This window comes from Phoca vitulina, unplaced genomic scaffold, assembly GCF_004348235.1.
Source record: "Phoca vitulina isolate PV1807 unplaced genomic scaffold, GSC_HSeal_1.0 scaffold41, whole genome shotgun sequence".
Lineage (NCBI taxonomy): Eukaryota > Metazoa > Chordata > Mammalia > Carnivora > Phocidae > Phoca > Phoca vitulina.
Window position 1 is genome coordinate 1,583,651 of NW_022589744.1, and position 27,364 is coordinate 1,611,014.

At 55.9% G+C, this 27,364-nt stretch overlaps 1 protein-coding gene across 1 annotated transcript in view; it reads left to right on the forward strand.

The window, feature by feature from the left end:
• The first annotated feature begins 4,373 nt into the window (after window positions 1-4,373).
• MRC2 (mannose receptor C type 2) overlaps window positions 4,374-27,364 on the forward strand; it is a 34,069-nt gene continuing 11,078 nt past the window's right edge. The window contains exons 1-16 of the mRNA XM_032429572.1: window positions 4,374-4,401; window positions 14,278-14,679; window positions 15,361-15,534; window positions 15,716-15,880; window positions 16,097-16,210; window positions 16,604-16,747; window positions 19,401-19,589; window positions 19,744-19,898; window positions 20,813-20,920; window positions 23,116-23,231; window positions 23,737-23,885; window positions 24,475-24,692; window positions 25,437-25,579; window positions 26,675-26,777; window positions 27,061-27,199; window positions 27,311-27,346. Coding sequence (XP_032285463.1) covers window positions 14,430-14,679; window positions 15,361-15,534; window positions 15,716-15,880; window positions 16,097-16,210; window positions 16,604-16,747; window positions 19,401-19,589; window positions 19,744-19,898; window positions 20,813-20,920; window positions 23,116-23,231; window positions 23,737-23,885; window positions 24,475-24,692; window positions 25,437-25,579; window positions 26,675-26,777; window positions 27,061-27,199; window positions 27,311-27,346 — 2,203 coding nt within the window. The 5' untranslated portion in view covers window positions 4,374-4,401; window positions 14,278-14,429. The remainder of the gene's footprint in view (window positions 4,402-14,277; window positions 14,680-15,360; window positions 15,535-15,715; window positions 15,881-16,096; window positions 16,211-16,603; window positions 16,748-19,400; window positions 19,590-19,743; window positions 19,899-20,812; window positions 20,921-23,115; window positions 23,232-23,736; window positions 23,886-24,474; window positions 24,693-25,436; window positions 25,580-26,674; window positions 26,778-27,060; window positions 27,200-27,310; window positions 27,347-27,364) is intronic.

Below are 27,364 nucleotides of genomic sequence, written 5' to 3' on the forward strand. Positions count from 1 at the left end.
AAGGGGGCCACATGGCTGCACGACTGCCGGAGCCCCAGAGGGGGTCCCACGCAGACTCTGTCCTCCTGTCCCAGCATCTGCCAGGCCAAGTGGTGTGGGTGCTACCCCACCTCCTTCCACACTCTCCCTTCCAGCTGCCTGTTTTGTGACCTCATTTTCCCTTTACAACTGCCCTTGGAGTTTATTTCTGCAGAGCCAGAAGGCGGCGGGGAGCAGAGCGCACCCCAAGCTGCCCCAGCTCTCCCAGAGATCCCCCCACTTTGTCCTGGCACACTGTGCACGGCCTCTTCTACCTGCTGCTCCCTTCCAGGCATACCTGGGGTGGGGTCCAAAAGTTCAGAGGCCAGAAGCAAATGGTGGTTGCCAGGGCACCCATGGGAACAGGGGGGGAGGATTCCACATCTGGACTGTGAATTTATTTTTCTTTTAATTCAGTTGAAGCCCAGCTCAAACGCTGAGTCCTTGGCCTTACTTCCTCTTATCGTTTCCTCTCATCCAGATAGCAGTGTCTGCTAAGCCGGGTTCCCAGGCTCTCTGCTGTGAAACAAACAGATTCCTGAGCTCACAGCCCCAGTCAGGGCTGAAGCTCTTGCTTAAATATCAAAAAAATAATAACGACCTTCCGTTACTGAGTGCTTACCAGGTACAGAGCATCTTCAAGCATTTTCTTGCTTAATCCTCCCAGAAACCCAGGAGAGGGGTTTCATGCGTGTCCCCCGCCAAAGCAAGGCCCACAGAAGTGAGGCAGCCAGCCCCAGGGCCTGCACAGCGACTTGAAGCTGGGTGGGTGCAGAGTCCAGAGCTCCCCTCCCAGCCCTTCCACTGCGGCGCCTCCGCGCTTAGAAGGTGTAAGGGGCGCCTGGGTGGCTCAGTCGTTAAGCGTCTGCCTTCGGCTCAGGTCATGTGGGATCGAGCCCCGCATCAGGCTCCCTGTTCCACGCAGGAAGCCTGCTTCTCCTTCTCCCGCTTCCCCTGCTTGTGTTCCCTCTCTTGCTGTGCCTCTCTCTGTCAAATAAATAAATAAAATCTTCAAAAAAAAAAAAGGTGTGAGTAAGGTCCTATTGGCCTGTCACTGCAGAAGTCAGCAAGTGCTTACTCTTTGGCATATAGTTTTAGGGAGATCCTGAAGGTTCCCAAGCAAAAAAGATTCTAAATTCAGTTAACTTTAAAGAGTGCCATGCTTTGCTTTTAGAACCAAACAAGTCAATCCTGGATGTTGCCACATCAGAAGGTCAGGAAATTGCCAGTGAGGAGAGCGAAAGCTTGTTATGAAACGTGTCATGATTTCTCAGAGTCATGTTGTGCTACGCTTCAGAAATGTCTCCTGAAAGGAATGTCACAGGGACAGCGTGGTTGATGTGGAGCCTCATTTAGAGGACCCTCCCCCCTTTTTATTTTTGGTTCTGAACTAGGCACAGCTCTCTGGTCATTCTTTTTTTTTTTTTTTTGTAAGATTTTGTTTATTTATTTGATAGAGAGAGACACAATGAGAGAGAGAGCACAAGCAAGGGGAGTGGGAAAGGGAGAAGCAGGCTTCCTGCTGAGCAAGGGAGCCTGATGCGGGGCTCGATCCCAGGACCCTGGGATCATGACCTGAGCCGAAGGCAGACACTCAACGACTGAGCCACCCAGGCACCCCTCTCTGGTCATTCTTAATAGAGACCAGGATACTGAAGAATGTTTCTCCTCTCTGATGAAAACAGTTGTACAAGCACAATAATATATGGCCACTCTCATCCCACCTCAGTGCTGGGATGGGGGCTGGGGGGTTTGCAAGAGGGATGGGTGGGGACTGTGGCAAGCTAGCGAGCCCCCTCCCAGGTGGGCAGCTCCATCCACCCATGGGGACTGGCTGCCTGTGGGCACACTGGCTCAGTGTTGTCAGGCCTCCCAGGGTTTTCAAGAGGAGCTGGAAATCCAGATTTTTATGTGACATCTCTTGAGTTTTGTTTTGTTTTTTTTAGATTTTATTTATTTGACAGAGAGAGACACAGTGAGAGAGGGAACACAAGCAGGGGGAGTGGGAGAGGGAGAAGCAGGCTTCCTGTGGAGCAGGGAGCCTGATGCGGGGCTCGATCCTAGGACCCTGGGATCATGACCTGAGCCGAAGGCAGGCGCTTAACAACTGAGCCACCCAAGTGCCCCGACATCTCTTGAGTTTTAAGGGTTGGCTTACTTTTCTTTTCACACACTGTGAAGGCCAAATATAACCCACCTGTGGGTTATCAATTTCAAGCACCTGGAATAGTTGTTTGGCGCTGAGCTCTGCATCTGGGCTCTGCATTTGGGCTCCCATCTGAGCTCTGTCCCTTACCAACTGTGTTATCAAGATGTTTGATCTCTCATTTAATACCTCGTTTTCCTCATCTGGCAAGTGGAGATGGGAATTTTAAACCTACTTCTGAGGGTCGCTATAAGGATTAACGAGAAAGGCTTGGAACCCAGCACCTGGTACCTAGCAAAATGTTAACTTTGACACTTTGATACTTTTACACATCATTATCTGTGTCTCTTTCTGTAAGTGCAGGGTGACCTTATGTCCTAATTTGCCCAAGACTGGTCTGGTTCAAGCTCGTTGCACTGGTGTAATTATGACGAACGCCCCTTTTCATTCTCAATCTTCGACAATAAATTACACGGTCATCCTATGTAAGCAAATACTGGCATTGTGCCATTTAGGACTTTAACAAGTTTTAGTTCCAATGAAAAGGTCATGGTTCCAGTCGCATGAGGACCCTTGGACAAGTCAGCGAAGCTTTCCATGTTTCTGCTTCCACATTCTTGTCAAAGGTTCAGAAAACAGAAGTAAAGCCAACGCATCACTGAAGTATAATTAGTAAAAGTTTCTTGTGCACACCCCACACAGACAGATCGTAAATCAGGAGAACTCAAACCAAAACATGGAATGACGCTCCATGGTATATTGTTATAAAGCAGCTTGGATAGTGTGGAGGTGGTGACTGATTATTCTTCACAGTGACTACTTATAATATTAGAATTTTCTTAAACCAAAGGGACTTGGCTTGTGGTTGCCTCCTATCAATTTGGGGGATCCATTTAAGTTTGCTTATGATTTTCAGAGGCAGAAGTTAAGTATTGACCCCAGTTCAAGGTAGCTTCACTGGTGTGTCAAAGTAAGCTAAATTAAGCTTTACTTGTATGACTAAACCAATTTTGTCTGCGCAGGGAATTTTCAAGTCTGGTCTTGGGTTTAGGTTTGATTTTACTATGCTAAAGGATTGACAAGATGAATTCTAAGATCCCTCAGTTCACATTCATTTTGTCATTTTTAAAAAAAGATTTTATTGATTTATTTGACAGAGAGAGACAGCGAGAGAGGGAACACAAGCAGGGGGAGTGGGAGAGGGAGAAGCAGGCTTCCCGCTGGGCAGGGAGCCCGATGCCACTTGATCCCAGGACCCTGGGATCATGACCTGAGCCGAAGCCAGACGCTTAACAACTGAGCCACCCAGGCGCCCCTCATTTGTCATTTGACAAACATTTATTGTGAGTCCAGACCATGCCAGGCAAATGCCCAGGATGTGGAGAGGCCAGTAAGGACCTCTTGTGCAGTGGGGTGGGAATCCCTACCCTCTTTTTCAAGTGTTATTTGAAAAACTCTTATCTGGAAATCGTTCACAAAATGTTTCTAGTGAATGTTTATATTTGAAACCTCAATTTCAAGCAAACAAACCATTACATTCAGTATAATTCTCTACACATTTCTATTTTGTGAGTAGGTGTCTACATTTTCAAAAATTATTTCAGTGTGGAAAATTGGAAAACACAGAAAGGCCCAAAGGAAATCCTTCTGTTGTTCTGCCGTTAGCATGGGGGCTTCTAATATTTGAGCTTTAGGTTACTCCCCCCACCCCCACACACCTCTGCAGCCACTTTGTCAGAACTAAATTTTAAAGATTTATTTATTTATTTGAGACAGAGATAGCGCGTGAGTGTGGGGGGATGGGGGAGCAGACTCCCCGCTGAGTCCGGAGCCAGATGTGGGGCTGGATCTCACCACCCTGAGATCATGACTTGAGCTGAAATCAAGAGTCAGAGGCTCAACCGACTGAGCTACCCAGGCACCCCCAAACTAAATTTTTTAAAAAATTGTTCTCCCCAAATTTGCCTGAGTGTTTCCTAATAAATTCATTCTCCCACTCGTTCATTCCTTCATCCTCAGTCAACCAGGTATGGAGTACCCAACCTGGCGCTGTGGCTGGTGCCCCAGAGGGCTCAGCTGTCAGAGATTTTATGAACTTATCTGTTCCCCACTTCCTCCTACAGATAAATAAAACAAGGGAGGCGCCGCAGCAGGCCCGGAAGGGTGCGCTTTGCTGCGCAGGTGACTCCTCAGCCGGGCTCCGGTGCCGACTCCGGAATTCGGCCCCTGGCGGGCGGGTCAGTGGGGTTGCATGGGGCTGGCCCAGAAAGCCACTTCCTGCCGCGACCCGCGCCGCCGGCGTGGTGAAAGCGGCCCCCTGGGGAAGGAAGTGGCTTTGGACTGTTTATTTTGGCTTCGGGCTAGCAGACGGCGCCGGGGGCTGCGGGCCTCTCAGACCCGCCGTTCGCGGACTGGGCCGGGGAGTCGGCTGACCTCGCCGCCGGGATCGGGGAGGGAGGCCCCGCGCGGGAACGCTCTGGGGAGCGCTGCCGAGAGGGGGCGCCGGCGAGGGGGCGACACCTCGCGGAGGAGGCGCGCGGCCGAGGACGGGGGGCGCACAGAGGGGGGCGCACGGCCGCGGACGGGGGCACACCGAGGAGGGGCGCGCGGCCAAGAAGGGGGGCACACCGAGGAGGGGGCGCGTGGCCGAGGACGGGGGCGCACCGAGGAGGGGGGCGCGTGCCCGGGGGGGGGGGGCCCGCGGGGGGGGGGGGCGCGGGGCCGAGGGGGGGGGCGCACAGAGGGGGGCGCGCGGCGGAGGGCGGGGGACGCACTGAGGAGGGGCGCGCGGCCAAGAAGGGGGGCGCATCGAGGAGGGGGCGCGTGGCCGAGGAAGGGGGCGCACCGAGGTTGGGGGACACCGAGGGGGGCGCGTGGCCGAGGACGGGGGCGCACCGAGGAGGGGGGCGCCTGGCCGAGGACAGGGGGGCGCACCGAGGAGGGGGGCGCGTGGCCGAGGAAGGGGGCGCAAAGAGGGGGGCGCGCGGCCGAGGACGGGGGCACATCGGGGGGGGGGGCGCGTGGCCGAGAAAGGGCGTGCACCGAGGCGGGGGGGCGCGACAGCGCAGACCTAGAACTCCGAGGGCCGGCGGCTCCCTGCGCCTCAGGTCCTGCGGGTGGGGTGAGGAGGAAGGGGTCGTCCGCCCCTGTGATGCTGGGGTGAGGAGGAGAGCTGGGGAAAGGGCAGAGGAACTGCCTGGGAGCGGACGGTCGGACCCGAGCTTGGAGGCGAGATTGCTTCTGTCGGGGCCCGGCGGCACCCCCGTTTCATTCTGCAAGATGGGGCCGGGGAGAGGACAGGCCGCAAAGATTGTGATGCTTTGGTTTGAGGAGACAAAAGCTAGCAGAGGGTGAGATTAAACACCACTAAATCGCCAGGGGGGAGGCCAGGGCCGGTGAGTATTTGTGTTCCCAGAGAGCCCCAGGGGCCAGCCCTAGTCAGCCGGCACGACCTTGGGGACCCAGGGGACCCGGCAGAGGGTGAAAATTGTCTTTCTGAATTTATGTATAATCCCGTTTTCCACCACCCCCTTCACATCGCCTCTCTTTTGCGTTTATTAGGTGGAGGTGACAAGCCCACCTCTTAACCCATTCACTGTTCAGAGTTTGCTTTAACGTCTTCCTGAAACGGAGCCTGTCACATTTTGCAAGGGGGAAGAAGAGCATCTCTAGAAATAAGTGATAGAGGGAGCTCACCATGGCTGGAGGGAGTGAGGGAGAAGGGAGCGAGGGAGAGACACAGTGCACACACGTGTGACAGTAGCACACGGGGCTGTATGAGCCCAGTGGAGTCACATGCACTTTAAGCAATGGAGAGCAGGCAGTTTGGCCTGGCTGGAATGCAGCTGGGAGGAGGGAGGAGAGTGTGAAAAGCTTGGAGGGTGGAGGGTACTCAGAAGCCCACAAGAGCCCAGCATTTGGATGGGAATATTGCAAAGTTGGACAGGGCATCGAGCCTCCATGTCCTGTAACTGCCCTGCGCTCTATGGAAGGGATGCCCCGCTCCCCACCCCCACCCCATCCAGGTCCAGTGTGCGCATGGACATGGACGGAGCCTCCAGCAGAAGGTGGGGCAGGGTGGGGTGCTGGGTCCCCAGGGTTGGCCCTTCAACAGGGCGGGGCTGGCAGCTTCTGCTGACTCAGGGACATTTCCAGGCCTGGCCTCAGGGCCAAACGGCTTATTGAAAACAGCTGCTGCTCTTGGCTGGTGGCCCTGCGGCCCCTAGCTCTCCCTGGGATGACCCTTTGCCTCTGCATGGCCTGAGGAGGCTGAGGAGGGGGGCCGACTGCAGAGAGGCTCAGCAATGGCGCTCACCCTGCCATGCCCTGGAGGACCAAATGTGGTCAGCCCCCAGTGTTGGTCCCTAGGAGCGGAGCCAGGCTGGTCGCTGGGTCCCCTGGTCTCTGCTCCTGCCATTCCCCCACCTTGGCACATCCTCCTTTGTTCTTGTCCCGGCTGGTGCCTCTCGGGCTTTTGCTCGATATGCGTCCCATTCAGCAGATTTTATTGAGAGTCTGCTGAGTGCCAGGCACGCTGCTAGAATTAACTTCCCCTCTGCTTCCTTCGGCACGATGTCTTTCACTTGTAATGGAGAGCAGCCGTCTTATCCGAGGTCAGACCTCTGGCTGCCTTCACTGCTGGACGGAGTCCCGGAAGCCGCTGGGACAGCTGAGAGGTTTGCTCCCGAGAGACAGACAGTTCTGAGCCTCTGCACTCAGCCTCAGGACTCCACCAAAGCATTGCGTGTACCTTACAGCAGATGGGAAAGGAAAAGAGGCCACAGTGACGGTCAACAAGGAGGGAGGAGACATTAGCTACTCAGCGTCGGGCACATAGCTTTTAAAACCCGGTTGCCTCTGAGCACAGGCATAAATGTCCAGGGTGATGACCCGGATGTCTGAGAAGCAAGGAAGCGCGAACGTTGCAGCAGAATGATTCCTGTTAGATGTCAGTTACCTGGAAAATCCTTTCTGTCTGACACCTTCCCCCCTAGCCACGCAGTATGAATTGGACCTGGCAGTTCTGCACACTTGCTGATGTGTTGCTTGTAACTTTGTCATGGATTGCTTCGAGAGTTCTGCCCCTCCAGCCTCATTGCAAATGTCAGGAGGCCAGAGGCCGGATTGTTTAATTCCCCCCGTAGGACCAAGTACAGTGCTTCAGAAACGCGTGTCATCTGCATGAGTGAGAAAGCCTCCAGGGGAGCAGCCAGAAGGGTGATCAGGAGGATGGGGTGGAGATGTGGCCTCCAAGGCCTCCTCTGATAAGCTCGGGAGGCTCATTTGCTGGTCTGAGGGTCAGAGGGAATCCTGGAAGGACAGCCTCCGGGGAGTTAAGGAGGCTGGGAGAAAGTCTCTGGCTCCAAGACATAGGGTTGTGTGTTTGTCAGGATTCTTTCAGTTCCAAGGACAGAAACCCAGTGCAGACAAGCTCAGCACAACAGGGGAATGTGGCTGCAGATGAGCCCGAGTGTGATTCACAGGCTGGACGAAGAGCCACAGGAACACAGGGTCTGGGACTGAGTGTTCTGCACAGGACGACCGGCTTCCTCACCCTTCCATTGCTCAGCTGTGTCTCTTTCTGGAGTGTCTCCGTTCTTGTCTGTAGCAGGAAGGTCTTTTCCTCGTGGCAGGAAACATGGCCATTGGCAGCCCCAGTTTCACGATCTCCGCAGAGAGAGAAGACCACACATTCCAGGGGAGGCCTCCCATCAGCCCTGTTTGAGTTATGTACCCAATCACTGTGCCTGGGGGGTGGACACTCTTACTGGCCAGGAGTGAGACTTCGCGCCCACTCACGTAGCCAGAGCGCAGTGCAAGGAAATTATAAATAATAAGAAGAAGCAATGGGATGTTTGTTGGGCAGACAGAAACAAAGGCCAGAGACTAAGGGCAGTTCAGTGAGGTTCAAGGATTCTCTTACGATCCCCAGATCTTCCATGGGGAGCCCCGTGCCTACCAGACCATATGGTGATGGGTTGTTCTCTGTTGCTCACCACGGTACTCTCAGTGCCTGGCACCCTGCCTGGTACCTGTGAAAGTCTCAACACACAGTTGTTGAATGAATGAACTGATGGATGTGCTCAACGCACAGTTCCCTGCCTGGTTTCATTCATTTATTTGTTCATTTATTGAACGAAAACCTAAGGAGCCACACAATCTGGTGCACGGCACTGTGCTGGGCATGGGGTGGTTGCCAACAAAATGCAGGTCATCTTTGTCCTTGATGAGGGACATACCACATCCCTAGTGAGGGGCATTTCCACTCCCTGCAGCGACACCCGATGCTTCCCAGGCATGTGGAGTGAGGCTACGGGGTGGGTAAGACTGGAGGGGTCCTTCGCAGGACGGGGGCGCCAGGCGTCTGTGCCCCGAGCTCCCTCTGCCGCTTCATGTGTGCGCTGGCTGAGCACGGGGGTGCGAAGAAGACAGTCTGTTCTCAGAACGCCTTTGTGCCCTTCCATTTCCCCCTTAGCATTTCCCCCTCGGCCAAGGCTGGGCTTGATCTCTTCCTGCATTGGGCCCTGGAGAAAGAGCCTCCTTTCCGCGAGGGCCCAGGCACACCTCTAGACTTTGGGTGGAAAATCCTCTCCCAAGAGCCTCCCCCGGCCCCTAGCTTGGCAGAGTCCCCGGGATCCACCTCCCAGAACTCTCCTCAGCCTCCCCTTTGCTTTGTAGCTCTCCTGCACTCCTCCCCTCAGCTCCCAAATTCCTTGTTCTTTTCTCATTTGCTGCCAAGGCAGTTCTTCGACTTGCATTCTTCACCCCTGCCTCCTCCAGACCCTCATTGTCTTCAGAGAGCCTCCCCGCCCCCAGAAGGCTCAGCTCCCTCCTACGCCCCCAGACACCTGGATTTTAAGGGCTTGTTTGCCTCATGTCCTGCGGTGTCTGAACCCACTGTTCTTCTCTAACTAGGACAGTGCTGTGTGTTTCCTCATGGCCCCAGCGTTGCCTGGGACATGCCCCACGCATAGTAGGCACCCCAGGAAGATCTGTGCATTTGAACCCAGAACCTAGGACATCAGAAGAAGGAGGGGACTTGCAGCCATGATTCATGTGGCAGAGGAAGAAATAGGCCTTGAACAGTACTGCAGTTGGGTGTCCTAATCTCTTCCCCTCTCTGGGCCTCAGTTTCCTTATCTGTCAAGTGAGGGGCAGGTGGCCTGATCCTGGGACTGTCTCTTCTGACTGGCACAGACCTCTTTCAGACCCTTCATTTGCTGCTTATTACGGCTGCGCAGCCTGGTTGGACTGGTTCAGCCCATGTGTGGGTTTTCTGGTTGCGGCGGGGGGAGCGAGGGTTCTACCCCCTGGGCTGCTGTGGGCTCCTGTGACGTTTTGGGGCTGCACTGTCCAGTCCCATCTCTGAGAAACATCTATAAAAGCAAGCACTGTTTTCTCCCTTTTCCGGTCCCAGGCCCTTTCCCTACCCCCTGCCGAGGGCTACTCTCTGTTACCACCGACTGTCCTCACTGGAAGGGAGTTTCTGAGAATCAAATACCCAGTCCTTAGAGGAGGCTTAGACAGTCCTGGATCAAGTCCTGGGGCCAGTTTATGGCTCTAGAGGGTGGCTGGAAAGGAAGGAGCAGGTTGAGGGGAGGGGGCAGAGAGGACCCCCATGCTGGCGTTGAAGAATATAGCGGACCAATGTCCCTGCCCCACCAGCCTCCTTACCATGGTGTTTTATTTTTTTATTTTTTAAATATTTATTTATTTATTTATTTGAAAGAGAAAGAGAGAGCACGCACACAAGTGGGCAGAGGGACAGAGGCAGAGGGAGAAGCAGGCTTCCCGCTGAGCAGGGAGCCCAATGAGGGGCTCGATCCCAGGACCCTGGGATCATGACCTGAGCCGAAGGCAGATGCTTAATGACTGAGCCACCCAGGCGCCCCTACCATGGTGTTTTAAGCGCTAGGTGACAGGAGCTGTGGGGCCTCTGTTTTAGGAAAATTAATTTGGCAGCTGGGACAGGGAACAGAAAGATTGACGAATTGGTTGTGATCATTACCTAGGCAGGAGATTCACTCATTCATTCATTCGTTCATTCATTCATGTGTTCATCCAGTATTTATGAAGCACTACTGTGTGTCAGGCAGAATTGTAGGTGCTTCGGATACGGTGGTGGGAAAGACAGAGAGTCCTTGGGAGCTTATGAACCAGAGGAGAGACACACAAAATAGAAGCATGTCAGATAACGAGTTCTGCTTCTGGAAATTGCAGGGTAGCTTGCACCAGTCTAACTCTCTGGCCAAGGGGACTTATAGACAAAGGATGTAATATAAAATACCATGGTTTGAGAGCAATTAAAAACAGCCAGATGCTGGGGAGGAAACTGTCTCTAAAAGAAAAGAAGCAGATGGGGTGAGGGGTTCATTTAAGCAGTGACTCCCCCTGAGAGCACTGCCCCATTTGAGGACCTCAAACAGAAAGTGGTAGTCCTACTGGTCACTGTTTAGGGCTACCAGAAAAGCTAAAAATCAAGAGGGAAAATCCTGGCAAGGAAGGAGCCATAACGGTGTTCTCTTACCAATTCTCCTCAAATCCTTGGCAACTAATAAACTGTGCCTGGGCGGGGTGAGGCATTAAGAAACCCGCCAAGAAAACAGAAGAGAGGCAGAGGTTTCAGATGCTGCCTGGTGCTGAGGGAACAGAGTCTGGAATTCACGTTCCACCAAGTTAGAGGGGCTTGATCATTGCCTAAGGTTTTCCTTTGAAACTCCAGAAGGGTCTCACCTTATGATTAAACCCAAGGCTAACAGCCGCACCCTAAGACTAAAGGCAAACCAAAACAACCCCACCCTAGTAAAGCCTAAAACCAAGCCTCTACAGGATCAAGATGATCCACCAGTAATTTAACTGCCTGCCAGAACAAAACTCAACATTCTTTGTAGGAAGATAAAAAAAATCCAGACTCCCTGTAACATGTCATTCACAACATCCTGTATACAATAAAAAAAAAAATCCAGACTCTTTATAACATTATCCATAATGTCCAGTATGTAACAAAAATTACTAGACATGCAGGCAGCTGGAAAAATTGTCCCATAATCAAGAGAAAAAATAGTCAGTAGACAAACACAGATAACCCAGATGTTGAAAAAAAATCAGATAATAATAAATATTGTGAAGAGAACTACAATCCAACAATATGAAAGAGAGTAACTGGGTGGCTACTTTAGATGATGTCAGAAGGGGTTCTTTAAAGATGGGACGTTTGGGGCGCCTGGGTGGCTCAGTCGTTAAGCGTCTGCCTTCGGCTCAGGTCATGATCCCAGGGTCCTGAGATCGAGCCCCGCATCGGGCTCCCTGCTCCGCGGGAAGCCTGATTCTCCCTCTCCCACTCCCCCTGCTTGTGTTCCCTCTCTCGCTCTCTCTCTGTCAAATAAATAAATAAAATCTTTAAAAATAAATAAATAAATAAATAAATAAAGATGGGACGTTTGGAGCGCCTGGATGGCTCAGTCAGTTAAGCATTCAGCTCTTGATTTTGGCTCGGGTCATGATCTAAGGGTCCTAGGATAGAGCCCCGTGTCAGGCTTCGCACTCAGTGGGGAGTCTGCTTGAGGATTCTCTCCCTCTCCCTCTGCCCCTCACCCTGCTCGAGCACTCGCATGTGTGCTCTCTCTCTCTCTCTAAAATCAATCAGTCAATCCTTAAAAAAAAAAAATAAAGATGTGACTTTTTTGAAAAGTGAAATACCAGGCAGAGGAAACCGTGCAAGGGCCTTGAAGCAAGAAAGTACCAAGCCTGGGGTGCTTGCGACTCTTGGATTTGGGGTTGTGAGTTGGAGCCCCACGTTGGGTGTAGAGATTACTTAAAAAAAAAAAAATCTTAAAAAAAAAAAAGGAAAAGAAAAGAAGGAAGTACCAATCCCTGTTCAAGGAAGGGCAAGGAGGGCAATGTGACTTGAGCGAGGGGAAATAGTGTGATCCAGGATCAGACTGGTAGGCAGAACCACACCATATGGGATCTGTGGCTCATGGTAAGAAGTTTGAATTTTATTTGAAGAGTGATGAATTGCCTTTGAAGGGCTTTAAGCAGGAGGGAGACTTACAGGAAACTTATATTAGGGAATAAGCTATTTACCACCAATAAGTTATATATATTTTTGTCATTGGAATTCTGGCTTTGTTTATGGTATTTTTTTGCCATGAAAAAGATTATTATGTCACTGAATTCATCACTGTTTCCTTTATGACTTTCAACACTCCAATATCATTTTTATAAATTTTTGGTACTTTGGGGCACCTGGGTGGCTCAATCATTTAGGTGGCTGCCCGGGATCCTGGGATCAAGCCCCGCATCAGGTTCCCTGCTCAGTGGGGAGTCTGCTTCTCCCTCTCTCTGCCCTTCCCCCCCTGCCCCCGCTCATGCTCTCTCTCTCTCTTTCAAATAAATAAAATCTTTAAAAATGTATATATATATAAAAATAAAAATAATTTTTTTGGAAACTTATTTACATCTTTTAAAAATCATCCTGGCTGGCCATGGAGAACAGATTAAAGAAGGATGATAAGGCCATGGTGGAACAGAAGGAGCTTGAGGTTTGGACTCCGAAGACCGGGACCAAATTTCAGCTCCATCTCTGACTAGCCTCGTGACTGGTCAAATCATTTCACTACCCTTAGTCAATTTCTCTGCATGTAACATGGAAGAGTAATCATCGTCATGGCAACAACAGTAATTTACAGTGCTCTTACCGTGTGCCAGACCCTGTCCCAAACACTTGACATGTAGTCTCTCATTTAATCTTCATGGTAGTCTGATGAGGAAATTGAGTCAGAGACAGGTAATGCAACTTGCCCAAGTCACGAGCTGGGGTTTGAGCCCTGGCAGTCAGACTCATGCCTTCAAGACATGGAAATTATCCTGAGGGGCTAGCGGCTAATGGTTGCAAAGGGACGTTCTGTGTGTGTTGTGTACTTCAGCGGCAGCCTGGGAGCAAGTAGAAGGTGCTGAGACGTGGGTGTCAGGCCTGGGTTTGCTTCCTGGCTACGTGACACTGAGCAGGTCACTTCTCTAAACTAACCATGTTTCTCTTTTTTATCCTTCCCACCCTCCCTCCCTTCCTTTCTTCCTTCTCTCCTTCCTTCCTTCCCCTCCCTCCCTCCTTCTCTCTCCCAGCTTTACTGAGATAAAATTCACATATCAAAGAACTCGTCCATTTAAAATGTACAATTAATTGGGTTTTACTCTATTCACAGAATTTGGCAGCTATCACAACAATCTAACTTTAGAACATTTTCATCACCCCAAAAGAAACCCTGTACCCTTTAGCAGTCCCATTCCCATCACCCTCAGCCCAGCCCCAGGCAACCACTATCTACTTTCCATACATTTACGTCTCGATTTCTTAATCTGTAAAGTCAGCGTGCTTGGGCGCAGGTTGGATTCCTCTGCCTTCCCTGGAGTGTCTGCACAGTGAGGTGATGGGTGACACGATGCAGGATTGGGGGATGCCCTATATAGAGCTAAATGCTGCTTACAAAGTAAGGTGTGACGTGGTTATGGGAGGCGTGAACAGTTGGATTTGGGGGGGTGTGTGTTGGGAAGATTCTGGAAGTCAGGAAAGGAATCGCTTCTCGGCCTTTCGGCTAAGATCAAGTGTAGAAGTCAGGAAAGGAAGGAGCCAGGGGAGCTGAGGGGCAAAGGGGAAGAACAAGACAGATGATGGCAGGCCAGAGAGGAACTTCGGTGGGAAAACCACTCTATGTCACGGAGATTGGGATAAAGTTGCAACGTGCCGTGTGAGGTTAGTACCTCCACTGCTCCTCCTAAGACCTTTGGAAAAGCATACAGTACGCAGCCTGCCATGTGGAGTTGGGTTTGCTTTTGCAGGTGGGACGGAGGGCTGAGTGCTGCCTCTAGGTTGAGCGGGGCGCTAGAGCTGAGGCTGGCCATGCAGGCTCGGCTCTCTGGGCACAGGAGGGTGGCACTGCGTCTCCCCCCGACCCCCGAGTGTTGGGGGTGAGGACTGAGTGATTTACCATATGAGAGAGGGCTCACAACCCAGCGCCAGGCTCACGGGCAGCGTCTGAAGGTGGCACTGGCCATCGGGAGCCACCAGCCCAGAGAGCCCCTGTGATGGCTTCGTGTCCCGCCTTCCCTTCCAGAGCCCAACGTCTTCCTCATCTTCAGCCACGGACTGCAGGGCTGCCTGGAGGCCCAGGGTGGGCAAGTCAGAGTCTCCCCAGCCTGCAATGCCAGTCTCCCCGCCCAGCGCTGGAAGTGGGTCTCCCGAAACCGGCTCTTCAGCCTGGGCACCATGCAGTGCCTGGGTACAGGCTGGCCGGGCACCAACTCCACAGCCTCCCTGGGCCTGTACGAATGTGACCGGGAGGCACTGAATCTTCGCTGGCACTGTCGCACGCTGGGTGACCAGCTGTCCCAGCTCCTGGGGGGTCGCAGTGGCAACACGTCCAAGGCTGGCGGCCCTGAGCGCGGCGACCAGACCCGCAGTGGCCAGTGGCGCATCTACGGCAGCGATGAGGATCTGTGTGCGAGGCCCTACTATGGTGAGAGGCTGCTTGCGGGGAAGGGGTGGGGCCCCCCGGGTGTCGGGAGGCCTGGAGCCACAGAGAGACAGACGCAGGAGTGACGGGGCCTTTGGCCTCTGCTGACCTTTGGCAGTCCTATCTGTAATGGCAGTGGGAAGCATGTGGGAATAATTAAGAAAATAAACTTCCAAGCATTTATTTTTAAGACACTACAAAATGACTACATGCTTGTAAAGACCTCAAACGGTACAAAAGTGTATAATGTAAAATTAAATGAAAATTCCCTTCCAGGCCCGCGCTCCAGGGTAGACCCCAGAGTAACTCCCATAGGTGTCTTTATCCCCATTTTGCAGGGGTGACCAGGGACCCGAGTCACCCAGTGCGGGGCTTTTCGTGGTGGACAGCTCCGTCCTGGGGGTCCTTTTCCTGTAAGACATCCTGAGTTCTGAGATGGAACTTGGGGGGAGGGGCAGCTGGATTTTTGGACAGGCTTTACGGGGAACCCCTTCCCAGCCCTATGGGATGCGCGGCGGGGCCTCTCCCAGGCTCCTGCGCTGACCTAATGGCAGAGGGAGACTTTAAAGCCTTAGGCACCACTTTGTCGTTAGCATCCCTGGGACAGGGGATTTTCCCTGAGGGCGGAGGGAGGCGGGCAGCCTCTGGGGTCCAGACGCCAAGGGACCGGCTCCCTTCCTGCAGAGGTCTACACCATCCAGGGGAACTCCCACGGGAAGCCGTGCACCATCCCCTTCAAGTATGACAACCAGTGGTTCTACAGCTGCACCAGCACGGGCCGTGAGGACGGGCACCTGTGGTGCGCCACCACCCAGGACTACGGCAAGGACGAGCGCTGGGGCTTCTGCCCTATTAAGAGTGAGAGCAGGGTGGACCGGGTGGGCCAGGGTGGCTCCTGGCGGGAGGCTGACCGTCAGGGGCCTCGGGGCGGGTGGAGGAACTTTCGGGGACCGGGGTGATAAGATGCCCCTCCTCGTAGCCCGGAGCAGCATGTGTGAGGGTCTCTGCACTCCTTGAGGGACTGTTGTCGTGGTGGCAGGTAATGACTGTGAGACCTTCTGGGACAAGGACCAGCTGACTGACAGCTGCTACCAGTTTAACTTCCAGTCCACGCTGTCGTGGAGGGAGGCCTGGGCCAGTTGCGAGCAGCAGGGGGCAGACCTGCTGAGCATCACTGAGATCCACGAGCAGACCTACATCAACGGTGAGGTGGCAAGGCACTGGGGGGGAGGGGTGCTGGGCCTGACCCCCAGGGGCACACCGGGGTGGGGGGGCGGGCAGGAGCCTGAGACCCGCTCCCCATCTTTGGAGGGCCCCGAGCCCTTTCTGCTGGTGGGGCAGGGAGGCCACTGGTGGGGGGCAGAGTGAGAGGGCTGAGGTTGGGGCGATCCCCTCCTCACCGTGCCTGTCCTGCGGTCAGGGCTCCTCACTGGCTACAGCTCCACACTGTGGATTGGCCTTAACGACCTGGACACCAGTGGAGGCTGGCAGTGGTCCGACAATTCGCCCCTGAAGTACCTCAACTGGGAGAGCGGTGAGGCCTGGGGTTCGGGGTGCAGGGCGGCCTGGGGGCTGCAAAGGCCTTTGGCCTCTTTATTCCTCCTGGTGCCCTGGTCCAGTGGTGTGGGGCGGGGCGGTGGGGCAGGCCCCCCACTCCACCCCCCCCCCCGGTCCTGGACTGGGCCCCACTAGAACCTGATGCCCTCTCCTCGGGGCGCAGGGCTCGGGGAGCGGGCAGGATTTCAGGCCTGGCCAGGGAGGCGTTGGCCCGTACCGGGGCTGGGTGGAGGGTTCCAGACCACGTGGGCCTGGGGTTGGAGGAGAGGCAGCGAGCCCCACCCCGAGAGCAGGAGGCTCCGAGGAGCGCCCAGGGGCCGGGGTGTGAGTTCCTCTCTCCTGGGGTGCTGGCGCCCTGCCCTCCCCACAGATCAGCCGGACAACCCGAGCGAGGAGAACTGCGGGGTGATCCGCACGGAGTCCTCGGGCGGCTGGCAGAACCGCGACTGCAGCATCGCGCTGCCCTACGTGTGCAAGAAGAAGCCCAACGCCACGGCCGAGCGCCCGCCTCCGGGTGAGCCGAGCCCAGGGCCTGGCGCGGGGGCGGGGAGGGGCCCCGGGGCCGTGGCACGAGGGGACTCTGATCCTCTCTGGCTGAGGGACAAGTGGAATGCTCCATTAACTCTTCCCGAGAACGTTCGTCGAGAACTGTGTTAAATGCTGGCAATTCGCACTGTCCTCGCAGTAGTCACACTCTGCTGGAGGGTGACAGACATCTCAACACACAATTAGAATAGCCTGAGTCCTGAGCCATTATAAAGATATGTGTAATCAATGTTAGAGGAGAAGAAATACCTAGAGAAGAAACTGCATAAGCTCCTGGGAGTTAAGAAGGGTTTCGTGGAAGTGACATTTGATCTGGGCCTTTGAAGTTGACTGTAAGTTTAAAAAGTCATGAAGAGGTATGAGGGAAGGGCATTCCTGGCAGAGGGAAGGGCATGTGCAAAGGCGTAGAGGCATGGAAGTATACAGCAGCTTTCAGTTTGGTGAGCATTGCGGTCTGGTCGGAGTCTAGACTCTAATCCCTGAAAGTGTGGTTTTCCGAGGAGCAGCATAGCATCCCCTGGGAGCCGGTTATAAATGAAGAATCTCAGCCCCCGCCCCCTCACCTGCACTTCCTAAGATCCTCACCCCATGCATGTGCAGGTGCAGCCGGGATGCGCTGGCTGAGAGGGCCTGCGGAGGAGAGCAGTTCAGAAAGGCAGGTCACAGCCAGTCCCCGGAGGGTCTTGGCTGCTGGGTCCAGTTTGGGTGGGGCCAGGTAGGCTGTGGGGAGCCTCTGCAGGTTTTTAAGCCAGGGAGTGTCTTGCTCCCATTTGTGATTCACAGAGATGGCTCTTGGGGCCTATGGAGGAGGTTGGGGCAATGGGCACAGCACTGCTTTGGGGACCGTGACCCTCCCTGGTATATGGCTTTGGGCAAGCAGCTCGGTCTCTGAGTGCAAATCGCGAATAAACTCCGACCCCTTGCAGGGTTGTTGTAAGTCTGGAGACCTGGCCTGGCCCTAAGGAGCATGCCCATCGGTGGCAGAGGATGTTTATCAGTGTCGGTTGGAAGGGCTACTCTGGTAGTCCAGTAACCATGGGAACGGTGAAGAGGGAGTGTTGTTGTTGTTTTTTTTAAACAAGGAAAATACGTCAAACCCAGAAAAAATCCACAGACTCACAGAAAGTAAAGAGCTAACAGAGAGAGACCATTAAAGTATTGCCAAAGATTGATTTAGGGCCACCACCGGCCACTGCTTTCTCTCCTCCTCTCCTAAGGGGTCAGGAGCAAAGGTTTACAACATTGGCGCCCCGCATCTAGAGCACCTGAGTTCTAGGAGGGAGTCTGCGGCAGGCACCAATTCTAGGTCTTCTCAGAAGCTGCTTTTCAAAGGAAGGAGGGCCCCCCTTCGGGCAAGCCTAGCCTATCCGTGGCCCCCTGCAGGCCTGGCCCCTCACCAAGTCCTCTGTCCCCAGATCTTCCCAGTGTGACCGCTGTTGGGGGAAGTCTCCTGTGGGGCCTCATGGATCTGCAGATATGTCTGTGGCCGTGAATTGTCTCTCCCATCCCACTCTGAGCGGTTTTTTGGATGGGTTCTGCCTTCTGGGTCTCATCACACAAGGCATGTCATTCCAAAGGCAGACACCATTGTGCCCCCAAAGCATCCACATTTCCTGAGTTTCCCTCCACCCAACAGCCAAAGAAGGCCTCCTCGGGTCTGAGCTTGGGTTCTGTCTGTGGCAGCAGCCTTGGGTCTTAGCTGGGGAGGCTGAGGAGATGACTGACAAGCCTGAGCCCAGGAGCAAGTCTGCTCAGGCTCAGCCCTCCCCACTTTGCCGGGCCTCCGAGAAACAGGATGCTGGACCCTGGAACGTCTCGCAGAATGGAGTGGATCCCAGAATCCCAGTCTGGGGTGATGCTTCGAGTGGGCACATGCTTTCCCTCCTGGCCAGGCAGAATCCTGCCCAAGCCTGACATTGTGGGTGGTTCAGTGAAGTCTTGTTTTCTCTTGCCAAGGCCCAAGTGAGGGCTTGTTCGCTTCAGCTGCTCTGGGACCCCAGTCCTAGACAGTGAAGTTGAAATGCATGGAAGCAGGGGTGAGGAAGAGCCCGTTACTGGTGGGTTTCACAGCCCTGGGTGGAGCCCAACGGGTCAGGGAAGGAGCAAGAGGAGAAATCCCCGCTAAGGGATTCCTTCCAGTCGGCAGTGACTTCCTGGGCTGCTGGCCTGGTGGGCCCCGCTGCCCCATCCCTTCATCCTGGACTGCCAGCGTCAGCACCAACTCCACACTCAATATGTGCTATTTTAGGCAGTGACAGTGGTTTCATTTATTAAGCAAGGTGGACACAAGCGAAGTTTGAATCTAGAATAGGAAACCCCATTTAGGGAGGAGGAAACTGAGGCTCCCAGGGCTGGTCTGACCTGAGTCCCCCCCCACCATCTCTTTCTGAAAGCCGCCCCCCCTCGCCGGAGGGGCCGTCAGTCCTGTCTTGGGTGAAATCTGCCACCACCTCCTGGGGCTCTGCCTCTGGGCGTCCAGCCTCCCTGGAGGGTGTGGTCTTTTCCCATCGGTTGGCCCGGGCTGATCCGAACCAGGTGTGCGGACGAGGGGACACCCGGCGGGTCGGGGCACCCGGGCTGGGCGGCTCGTTCCCTGACCTGTACCTCGTGGGTCTCTGCAGACGTGTGGGCCGACGTGAAGGTGGAGTGCGAGCCCAACTGGCAGCCCTTCCAGGGCCACTGCTATCGCCTGCAGGCCGAAAAGCGCAGCTGGCCCGAGTCCAAGAAGGCGTGTCTGCGGGGCGGGGGTGACCTGCTCAGCATCCACAGCATGGCCGAGCTGGAGTTCATCACCAAGCAGATCAAGCAAGGTGAGGGGCTGCTCATCCACGCTCCCGGGCCCGAGGGCAGGGCCTCCTCAGTGCCCGTCCTGTCCTGCCCGAGAGGTCCTGGGGCCATCTCTCCGTCCGCCGCTGGTGGCCCAGGCTGACCTCTCCGTGCGCTCTCTCCCCCTCTCTCCCCCAGAGGTGGAGGAGCTGTGGATCGGCCTCAACGACTTGAAACTGCAGATGAATTTTGAGTGGTCTGATGGGAGCCTTGTGAGCTTCACCCACTGGCACCCCTTTGAGCCCAACAACTTCCGGGACAGCCTGGAGGACTGTGTCACCATCTGGGGGCCGGTGAGAACCCCCTCTCCCCAGCCTCCTGGGGCCACCCTGGCTGAAGGAGTGCTACTGTCAGTTCCTGCCTCCAAACCACCCCCCCATTGCCTCTCAGAAGCCCCCACTTGCCCACCAACCCCTTCCCTTCCACGTGGAGAGATTGCCAGGGTCTGAATCCTCCCCGCCCCCGGCTAGCTGGCTCACCTTGGGCAAGTCTCTTAACCTCTCTGTGCCTTGGTTTCCTCATCTGTCAATGGAACACTAATAGCGCCGACCTCAGAGGGTCATTGGGAGGATCAAAGGGGCCTGAGGATGCTGCCTGGCACCATCTTGCTCTGCCAACTGCTCTCCCCCCTCCCCCCCAGCAGGTGGCTTTGGAAGCCGCATTTTATGGGCCTGCTCCTTCGGCAGGGCTGCCCTGTGCGGCCCGACCCAGCCCAGGGGCCTGTCTCCTCCCGACATGATGGGGTGGTGACTGTCTGCCGCGGCTTTGGCTCACATGCCCTGTGGGTAGATGAAGGAATTGCTGGAGGGCTTCAAGCAGACGTGAGACCCTTTAAAAAGACAAAGTCAGAGGGACAGAGTACCGACTCCAGGGACAGAGAGGACATTCTGCAGTGAGATCCTGCAAACAGTGCCAGGACTATGGTGCTAGAGCCATCTGGCATAAGGGATGCTATTTAAAAATTTATAAACAATTATTTGTTGGGTGTCTGCCACATGCCAGGCATTCTCCTGGGGGCTGGGACACAAACACCCTTGCCCTCTGGATGGAGCTGAAGACAGACAAACTGCTGGCTAGGAGACGGAGGACACAGGCCAGCCTGGAACACACAGAGCTCAAGTTGGAGGCAGGGGCAGGTCTAAAAATCAGGTTCACCAAAGGCTTTGGGGGAGGGGGGCTGAGACGCTCCCTCATCCTGTGTCCCTAGGAAGGTCGTTGGAACGATAGTCCCTGCAACCAGTCCTTGCCGTCCATCTGCAAGAAGGCAGGCCAGCTGAGCCAGGGGACGGCCGAGGAGGACCATGGCTGCCGGAAGGTGAGGGTGCTTCTGGAGCTGCCCCTGGGTGCGGCCACCCAGAGGGGCTCCCTGGGGAGGGAGGGGGCAGATGGAGTCCCGCAGCCCCCCACGGCATCCTCCCTTGCTTGGCACATCCCTTCTTCCTACTCTCCAAACTGCTCTGTTCCAGAAAGGGTGACACTGGATGAGGTGGGGTGTGGTAGGGTGGGGGCTGTTGGGAGGAAGCAGAGCTCCCCACCCCCACTCTGCATGAAGAAGCTGCTTCCCAGAGGCAGCAGAGAACAGGAGGTGGGTGTGGGCAGGCCTCCAAGTCATCACCTGAGTGAGGCTGCCGGGGTGCACCCCAGTCCTGCTTTGCCACCTCTGTCTTTGCTGACACACACCATGCCATCTGATAGAGCGTGCGCTTGTCTGTCTCGTCTGGAGGAACGAGGCCATTCTGGTGTCGCCTTCCTTGTGTTCCTAGCCCCAGGGGCTTCCAGACCGTCACGGAGGGAGGGGATCAGGACTGACTGGGTTAGTGGGGCAGTGCATGTATGAACGAGGATGTGGGTGGGTGATGGACCCAGGCTCTCCCTCACAGGCCCCCCCCACAACCTGGCCCTCAGCCAAGCAGCCGTGTAAGTGGTGTGGCTGAATATGGGGAGGTCGCTCAAAAAAGACACTTTATGGTGTTTTGGCCCCTGATGGCTCCATCTGCCAAGGCCACGCTCCTGCCAGCCCCTTGCTGCCAGTCTGGCTCTTCATTGTGTTTCCCTTTGGAGTAAGCCCCCTTACCGCACCCCACCTCACATGAACTCCAAGCTCTCCCCCAGGAGCAGGGGCCTGAAACAACAATGGGCATGACCTGCAGTGGGGAGGAGAGAGAGCAGACAGGGGCCCTGCTGAAGTGTCCGGGGGGCCAGTGTGGGCAGGGACTGCCTCAGGGGCTCTGTCCTGTCCTGGGTGAGCTGGGGGTAGGGGAGTGAGGACGAGTGACTAACTGCCGTGGCACCAGGGCCACCTGAACTGTGTGTGCAGTGTTGAGCAGCCCCGGTTAATACCCTGGGAGAGCTGGGATCTTAGCACAGCCCTACCACTCCCCCGTCCCTGGTATCCAACCCCCCTCCCCGCCCCCCAGCTTCACTTTTGCTCTGGCTCCTGCCCAAGGGGCTGTGTCTCTTTCCCAACCTTGAATCTACCCCAAGGCTTCCCATCTCAAGGGCTTCTGGAGGTGAAGGCCCTGGCAGGCACCTGGTGTCTCTTAGGAGGAGCAGGGCTGTGGTGAGGACAGGCGTAACCTTTGTGGTGCGGGTTCAAGTCCGGGCTCCACCTTGTACTGTCTGTGTGTAAAGTCCAGTCACTTAATTTCTCTGAGCCTCAGTTCCTCTTTTGAAAGGCAGGAGCAGGGCGCCTGGGTGGCTCAGTCGGTTAAGCGTCTGCCTTCGGCTCAGGTCATGATCCCGGGGTCCTGGGGTTGAGCCCTGCATCGGGCTCCCCGCTCAGCAGGGAGTCTGCTTCTCCTTCTCACTCTCCCTCTCTCTCAAGTAAATAAATAAAATCTTAAAAAAAAAAAAAAAAAAAAAAAAGAAAGGCAGGAGCAGAGAGCTCAGGGTGTGGTCCAAGGGGAGAAGGGTCTGTTGGGTGAAGCTTTGCCTGGTCTCATGGGGGTCTGATGGTAGAGAGCCAGCCGCTCAGAGCAGTGGTCTCTTCCAAAGCTTTGCTGCTCCCCGCGGAGGGTCTGTCCCCCAACCCCAGGCTAGGCGCACCCTCCGCTCACTCTACCTTTTCCAGGGCCCGAGGATTACCTGGTCCCTCCACAGCCTGGCAGCTCTTCCAGCATTTCAGCTCTGGTTTCTCAGCCAACTGGCAATTTTCCCACTGTGACTCTTGGTTTAAATGCCCAAGAGAGGAGTCCAGTGAGCCAGTCATCTTGCTTCGCCAGCCCACAGGCAGGTCACTGGCTACCTCCCGTCAGCCACCCTTGGGCCATGCGTCCACCTCTGGTCTGGCAGTTGTGGGTGATGGTAGGGAGGGGAGTGTGAGGTGATAAGGTACAGAACAGAGCATGGGAAGAACCATCTCTGGTGTCAGACCAGTCCCCTCTGTCCTGGGCCCCAGCCTGCAGCACGTTCAGGGATGCCTTCAATGGCATCCCCCGCCCCAGGCTTTCTGGATGAGGGAGGAAAGTCCTCCCCACAGACATCCCTCTTCTGCCCACTCTCTCGAGCCAGGGTTGGACATGGCACAGCCCATCCTGCTACTGGCTGGGAGAGGACCAAGTCACCTACAGCGAGGCCCGGCGCCTATGCACCGACCACGGTTCTCAGCTGGTCACCATCACCAACAGGTACAGGATGGGGCACATACCCAGACCAGCCCTCATGCCTGTCCTGGCCTAATGTGGCCCCTCCACCAAACGGGGTGGCGTTCTGCCATCAAGCGCAGAGGGCCCTGAGTCCTTGGAGCCTCAAATGGCTCCAGGGCCTTTTTCTAGTATCGTCCCAAGAATGATTCCCGTTTATTAAGTGACCCCACTGTGGGGCAGGGCCTGGGCAGGGGCAGGAACAAACAGGGGCCCTGCTGGTGCGGGCTGGATGCCCAAGAGAGGCCTTGCTGTGTCTGTTTCTACTTTCTTCTCCGCCAGGCATGGAGATGCAGGCAGGACAGGGGGAGCTCGGTTGCTGTGTGTCAGCTCTAGGGTCCCCGCGGGCCCCCACTTACCTCAGCAAGTCGCCAATTGGGTACAACACCCAAGCTCCCGGGGCAGGGCATCTGGCCTGTGGCCCAGGGTAGCATGGTGGCGGGGGAGGTTGGGCCTCGAGCTCCCTGCCTGACCGGCTTCTCTCCCACAGGTTTGAGCAGGCCTTTGTCAGCAGCCTCATCTACAACTGGGACGGCGAATACTTCTGGACCGCCCTGCAGGACCTGAACAGCACCGGCTCCTTCCGCTGGCTCAGTGGGGATGAGGTCATGTACACCCACTGGAACCGGGACCAGCCTGGTGAGCCCCTCCTCCGCGGCACTCAGTCAGCCCCCTCTTTGACGTTCCTTGGGGAAGCCAGGAGGCCATATGGGCCTGCCCCCCGCCGGGACCGAGTCCCAGGGCCTCCCAGTAAACCAATCATTGGTACAGTGTGGTAGAGTAGTTAGGAGCTCAGGGTCTGGGGCCAAACCGCCTGGCACATCTTTAAGCCTTAGTTTCCCATCTGTCAACGGAGGATAACGGTGCTTTCCTCATGGGGCTGATGTGAGGCTGAACTGGATGAACAGACGTGACGTGCTTAGAGTAGCGCGGGCGCTGGTGATCAGGATCATTGCCATTTCGCGTTCATTGTCTCTTGTAGCCTTTTCAGTGACCTGATGAGGCTGATGATAAAACAGCCTCAGAGAGGTTAAGCCACTTGCCTAAATCTCACAGGAGTAGGCGCAGAGCTAGGACCCTGCCTCCATGCCCTTCAGGTCCCTGCGGAGCCGGCCAAGCTGGTCACCAGTGTGGGGGCCGAGGCCGGGGTGGTGTCCTGTGGGGGACCTGGGGGAGGGCCGGACCACGAGTCCTCAGGCAGCGGGTCTCCTGCTCCCCCCCCCTCCAGGGTACAGCCGTGGGGGCTGCGTGGCCCTGGCCACGGGCAGCGCCATGGGGCTGTGGGAGGTGAAGAACTGCACCGCATTCCGGGCTCGCTACATCTGCCGGCAGAGCCTGGGCACGCCAGTGACGCCCGAACTGCCTGGGCCGGACCCCACGCCCAGCCTCACCGGCTCCTGTCCCCAGGGCTGGGGGTCGGACCCCAAACTCCGCCACTGCTATAAGGTAGGCAGCCTGCTGGCGTGGGAGGGGGGAAGAGGAACAAGAGCAAAGAAACAGCTCACAGGCAGGTCACTGCCGGGGTCGAGGGCAGCCCCAGTGGGGCCCAGCCACAGTCCGGGCAACTGGGCCCCAGAGACACTGCTTCCCCACAGCAGACTGCAGATAGAGGTAAGTTCTGATGACACTCTTGCCAGTGGAATCTCAGGTCTGGTACATCGTAGGTGCTCACTGAACAGGAGGAATTGAAAAAAACAAACAAACATAGAGATAATCAGTTTCAGAGGTTCCCAAATGTTGGGGCTGGGCTGGCTGCTTTTCAAAATCACCTGGGCAGCTTGATAAAAATAAATTCCAGGCTGCCATTTTGGGGACTGGGATTCACTAGGTTGGGGCAGGACCCAGTTCTCTGATTTTTAAACTCTGCCGGGTCTGGGAGCCACTAACGTAGTCCAGGGTCTTTTATGACATGAGGAAACTGAGTCCAGGGAGGGGAAGGGACTTGCCCACAGCAAACTGTGGCTCCCCTGGGAGGAGAGCCCAGGTCTTGGGCTGGTTCGGGGGTCTGGGCAGGGGGTGTTCTCTAGGAGCTGGCTCCCCTCCCCTGGGGCTCATTCTCTGATGAGCAGGATTGTCTTAGCTAGCCTGCACCCCTGTCCTGTGAGGCCCCAGCCCTCCTCCCTACTGCTGTCATGGGAGGGCAGGTGGACCAGTAGGGACAGCTTAGACACCTGGACTTTGTTCCTGTAGGTGTTCAGCTCAGAGCGGCTGCAGGACAAGAAGACCTGGGTGCAGGCCCAGGGGGCCTGCCAAGAGTTGGGGGCCCAGCTGCTGAGCCTGGCCAGCTATGAGGAGGAACATTTTGTGGCCAACATGCTCAACAAGATCTTCGGGTACTGAGCCTGGGGCAGTGGCCTGCATGCACCTGTGTGGGCTCTTGGTTTTGCTGGGCACAGGGCAGGGGGCAAGGTGAAGGTGCCCCCAAGGAGGCCTGTCTGAGGGCTCAGAATGACCTGTGTATCCGCAGCGAATGCCAGGACCCTCCTGTCCTCCCTCAGGGAGCCCTGGTCTCCCCGGTTGCTCACCGGTGTCAGGGAACCAGCAGTGCCCCCCTCAGACTCACGGCCTTTTACAAAAGTAACTGCCCTCCCCATGCCTCCTCCATGGCAAAATCTGATCCAAGTCGAGCGCCCCTTGCCCCCAACACCATTCCCATAACAGCCCACTCTCCTCAACAAACAGCCTTTCCTGAGAGACAGGAGGAGAAAAGCTACAAAAATGAGCATCTGCCCCTGAGGGTCCCTCCAGGACCCCATGTCTGTCCTGTGGGCCTCCTATGACACCCAGCACCTATAATCCCTTAGCACTGGAAAAAACCCGAGTGGATCCAGGCTTCCCGAGATCTTAATTCCCAGGGACGTGTCTTTCCAGCAAACATCAAGATTACATTATTTGACTAGTAATTGTACCTCTCATCGATGGCCTCTCACCATGTCTCGGGTACTGCACTAAACACTGAATCCTCATTGGGTCTCTTCTTCAGCCCTAGGAAGTAGACATTATCATGGACCGATGCGGGCTGATAGAGAGGTTGGGTTATTTGCCCGCGGTCAGGGAGCCGCTCCACGGGCGAACCCGCGCTGGAATCTGCTGCTATCTGATTCCAGAGCCCCAGGTCTATGCTCCATCTCCATCGACTTACTAAACTCCCTGAAGTGAAAACCTAGTCTTGCTGGCAGGGCAAACCCCACTCATAGGGAAGCCAGGGAAGGGAGCCAGGCCACCCACCCCCAGTGAGCTGGGCGCCTGGTCCAGCTAGGTCAGTTCTCTCTGGGGAGAGAACTTTTTAAAGGTGGCCCCAACAGTGTATTGCCGGTGAGTGTGAAGCCCAGATGGAGAGGCCCCAGGCCCTTGGGACTGCCCAGGTCACCCGCACCTGCTCCTCTCATCCCCATCTCTTCTGTCCCCACCCCCGCGTTGTGCTGAAGTGAATCAGAGCCCGAGATCCACGAGCAGAACTGGTTCTGGATCGGCCTGAACCGTCGAAACCCGGGAGCGGGGCAGAGCTGGCGCTGGAGCGACGGCCTTGGGGTGAGCCGGCCTAGAGGGGGCGGGTCAGGAGGTGGGCGGGGCCCGGGTAGGCGCGGCTTGGGGTGGGCGTGGTCCTTCGAGGGCGGGACAGAGCCTGGCGGTGGGCGAGGTATAGCCGAGTTACAGGGTCTTTGGCCAGAGCCCGCAGGTTAAGAAAAGGGGGGCGGGGCGTCCAGCCCGGGTTGGGGGTTCGCAGCTCAGGCCCGGCCTTTTGTACATCTGTTCTGGGGACGCGGAGGCCTGCGCCTCGTGCCTGACAACCTTCTCCCACTCCGACCTCCAGTTCTCTTACCACAATTTCGACCGGAGCCGGCACGACGACGACGACATCCGTGGCTGTGCAGTGCTTGACCTGGCCTCGCTGCAGTGGGTGGCCATGCAGTGCGAGACGCAGCTGGACTGGATCTGCAAGATCCCTCGAGGTTGGGTGGGATGGTGCTGGGAAACGGGGAAGGGGACGAAGGGCGGCGGGGCCCGGAATCCAGGGGAGGGTCTCCTTCCCTGCAGCGTCTCTGTCCCTGTTGTCCCTGTAGGCAGAGACGTGCGGGAGCCCGACGTCAGCCCACAAGGTAAGGCCCCCCCCCCCC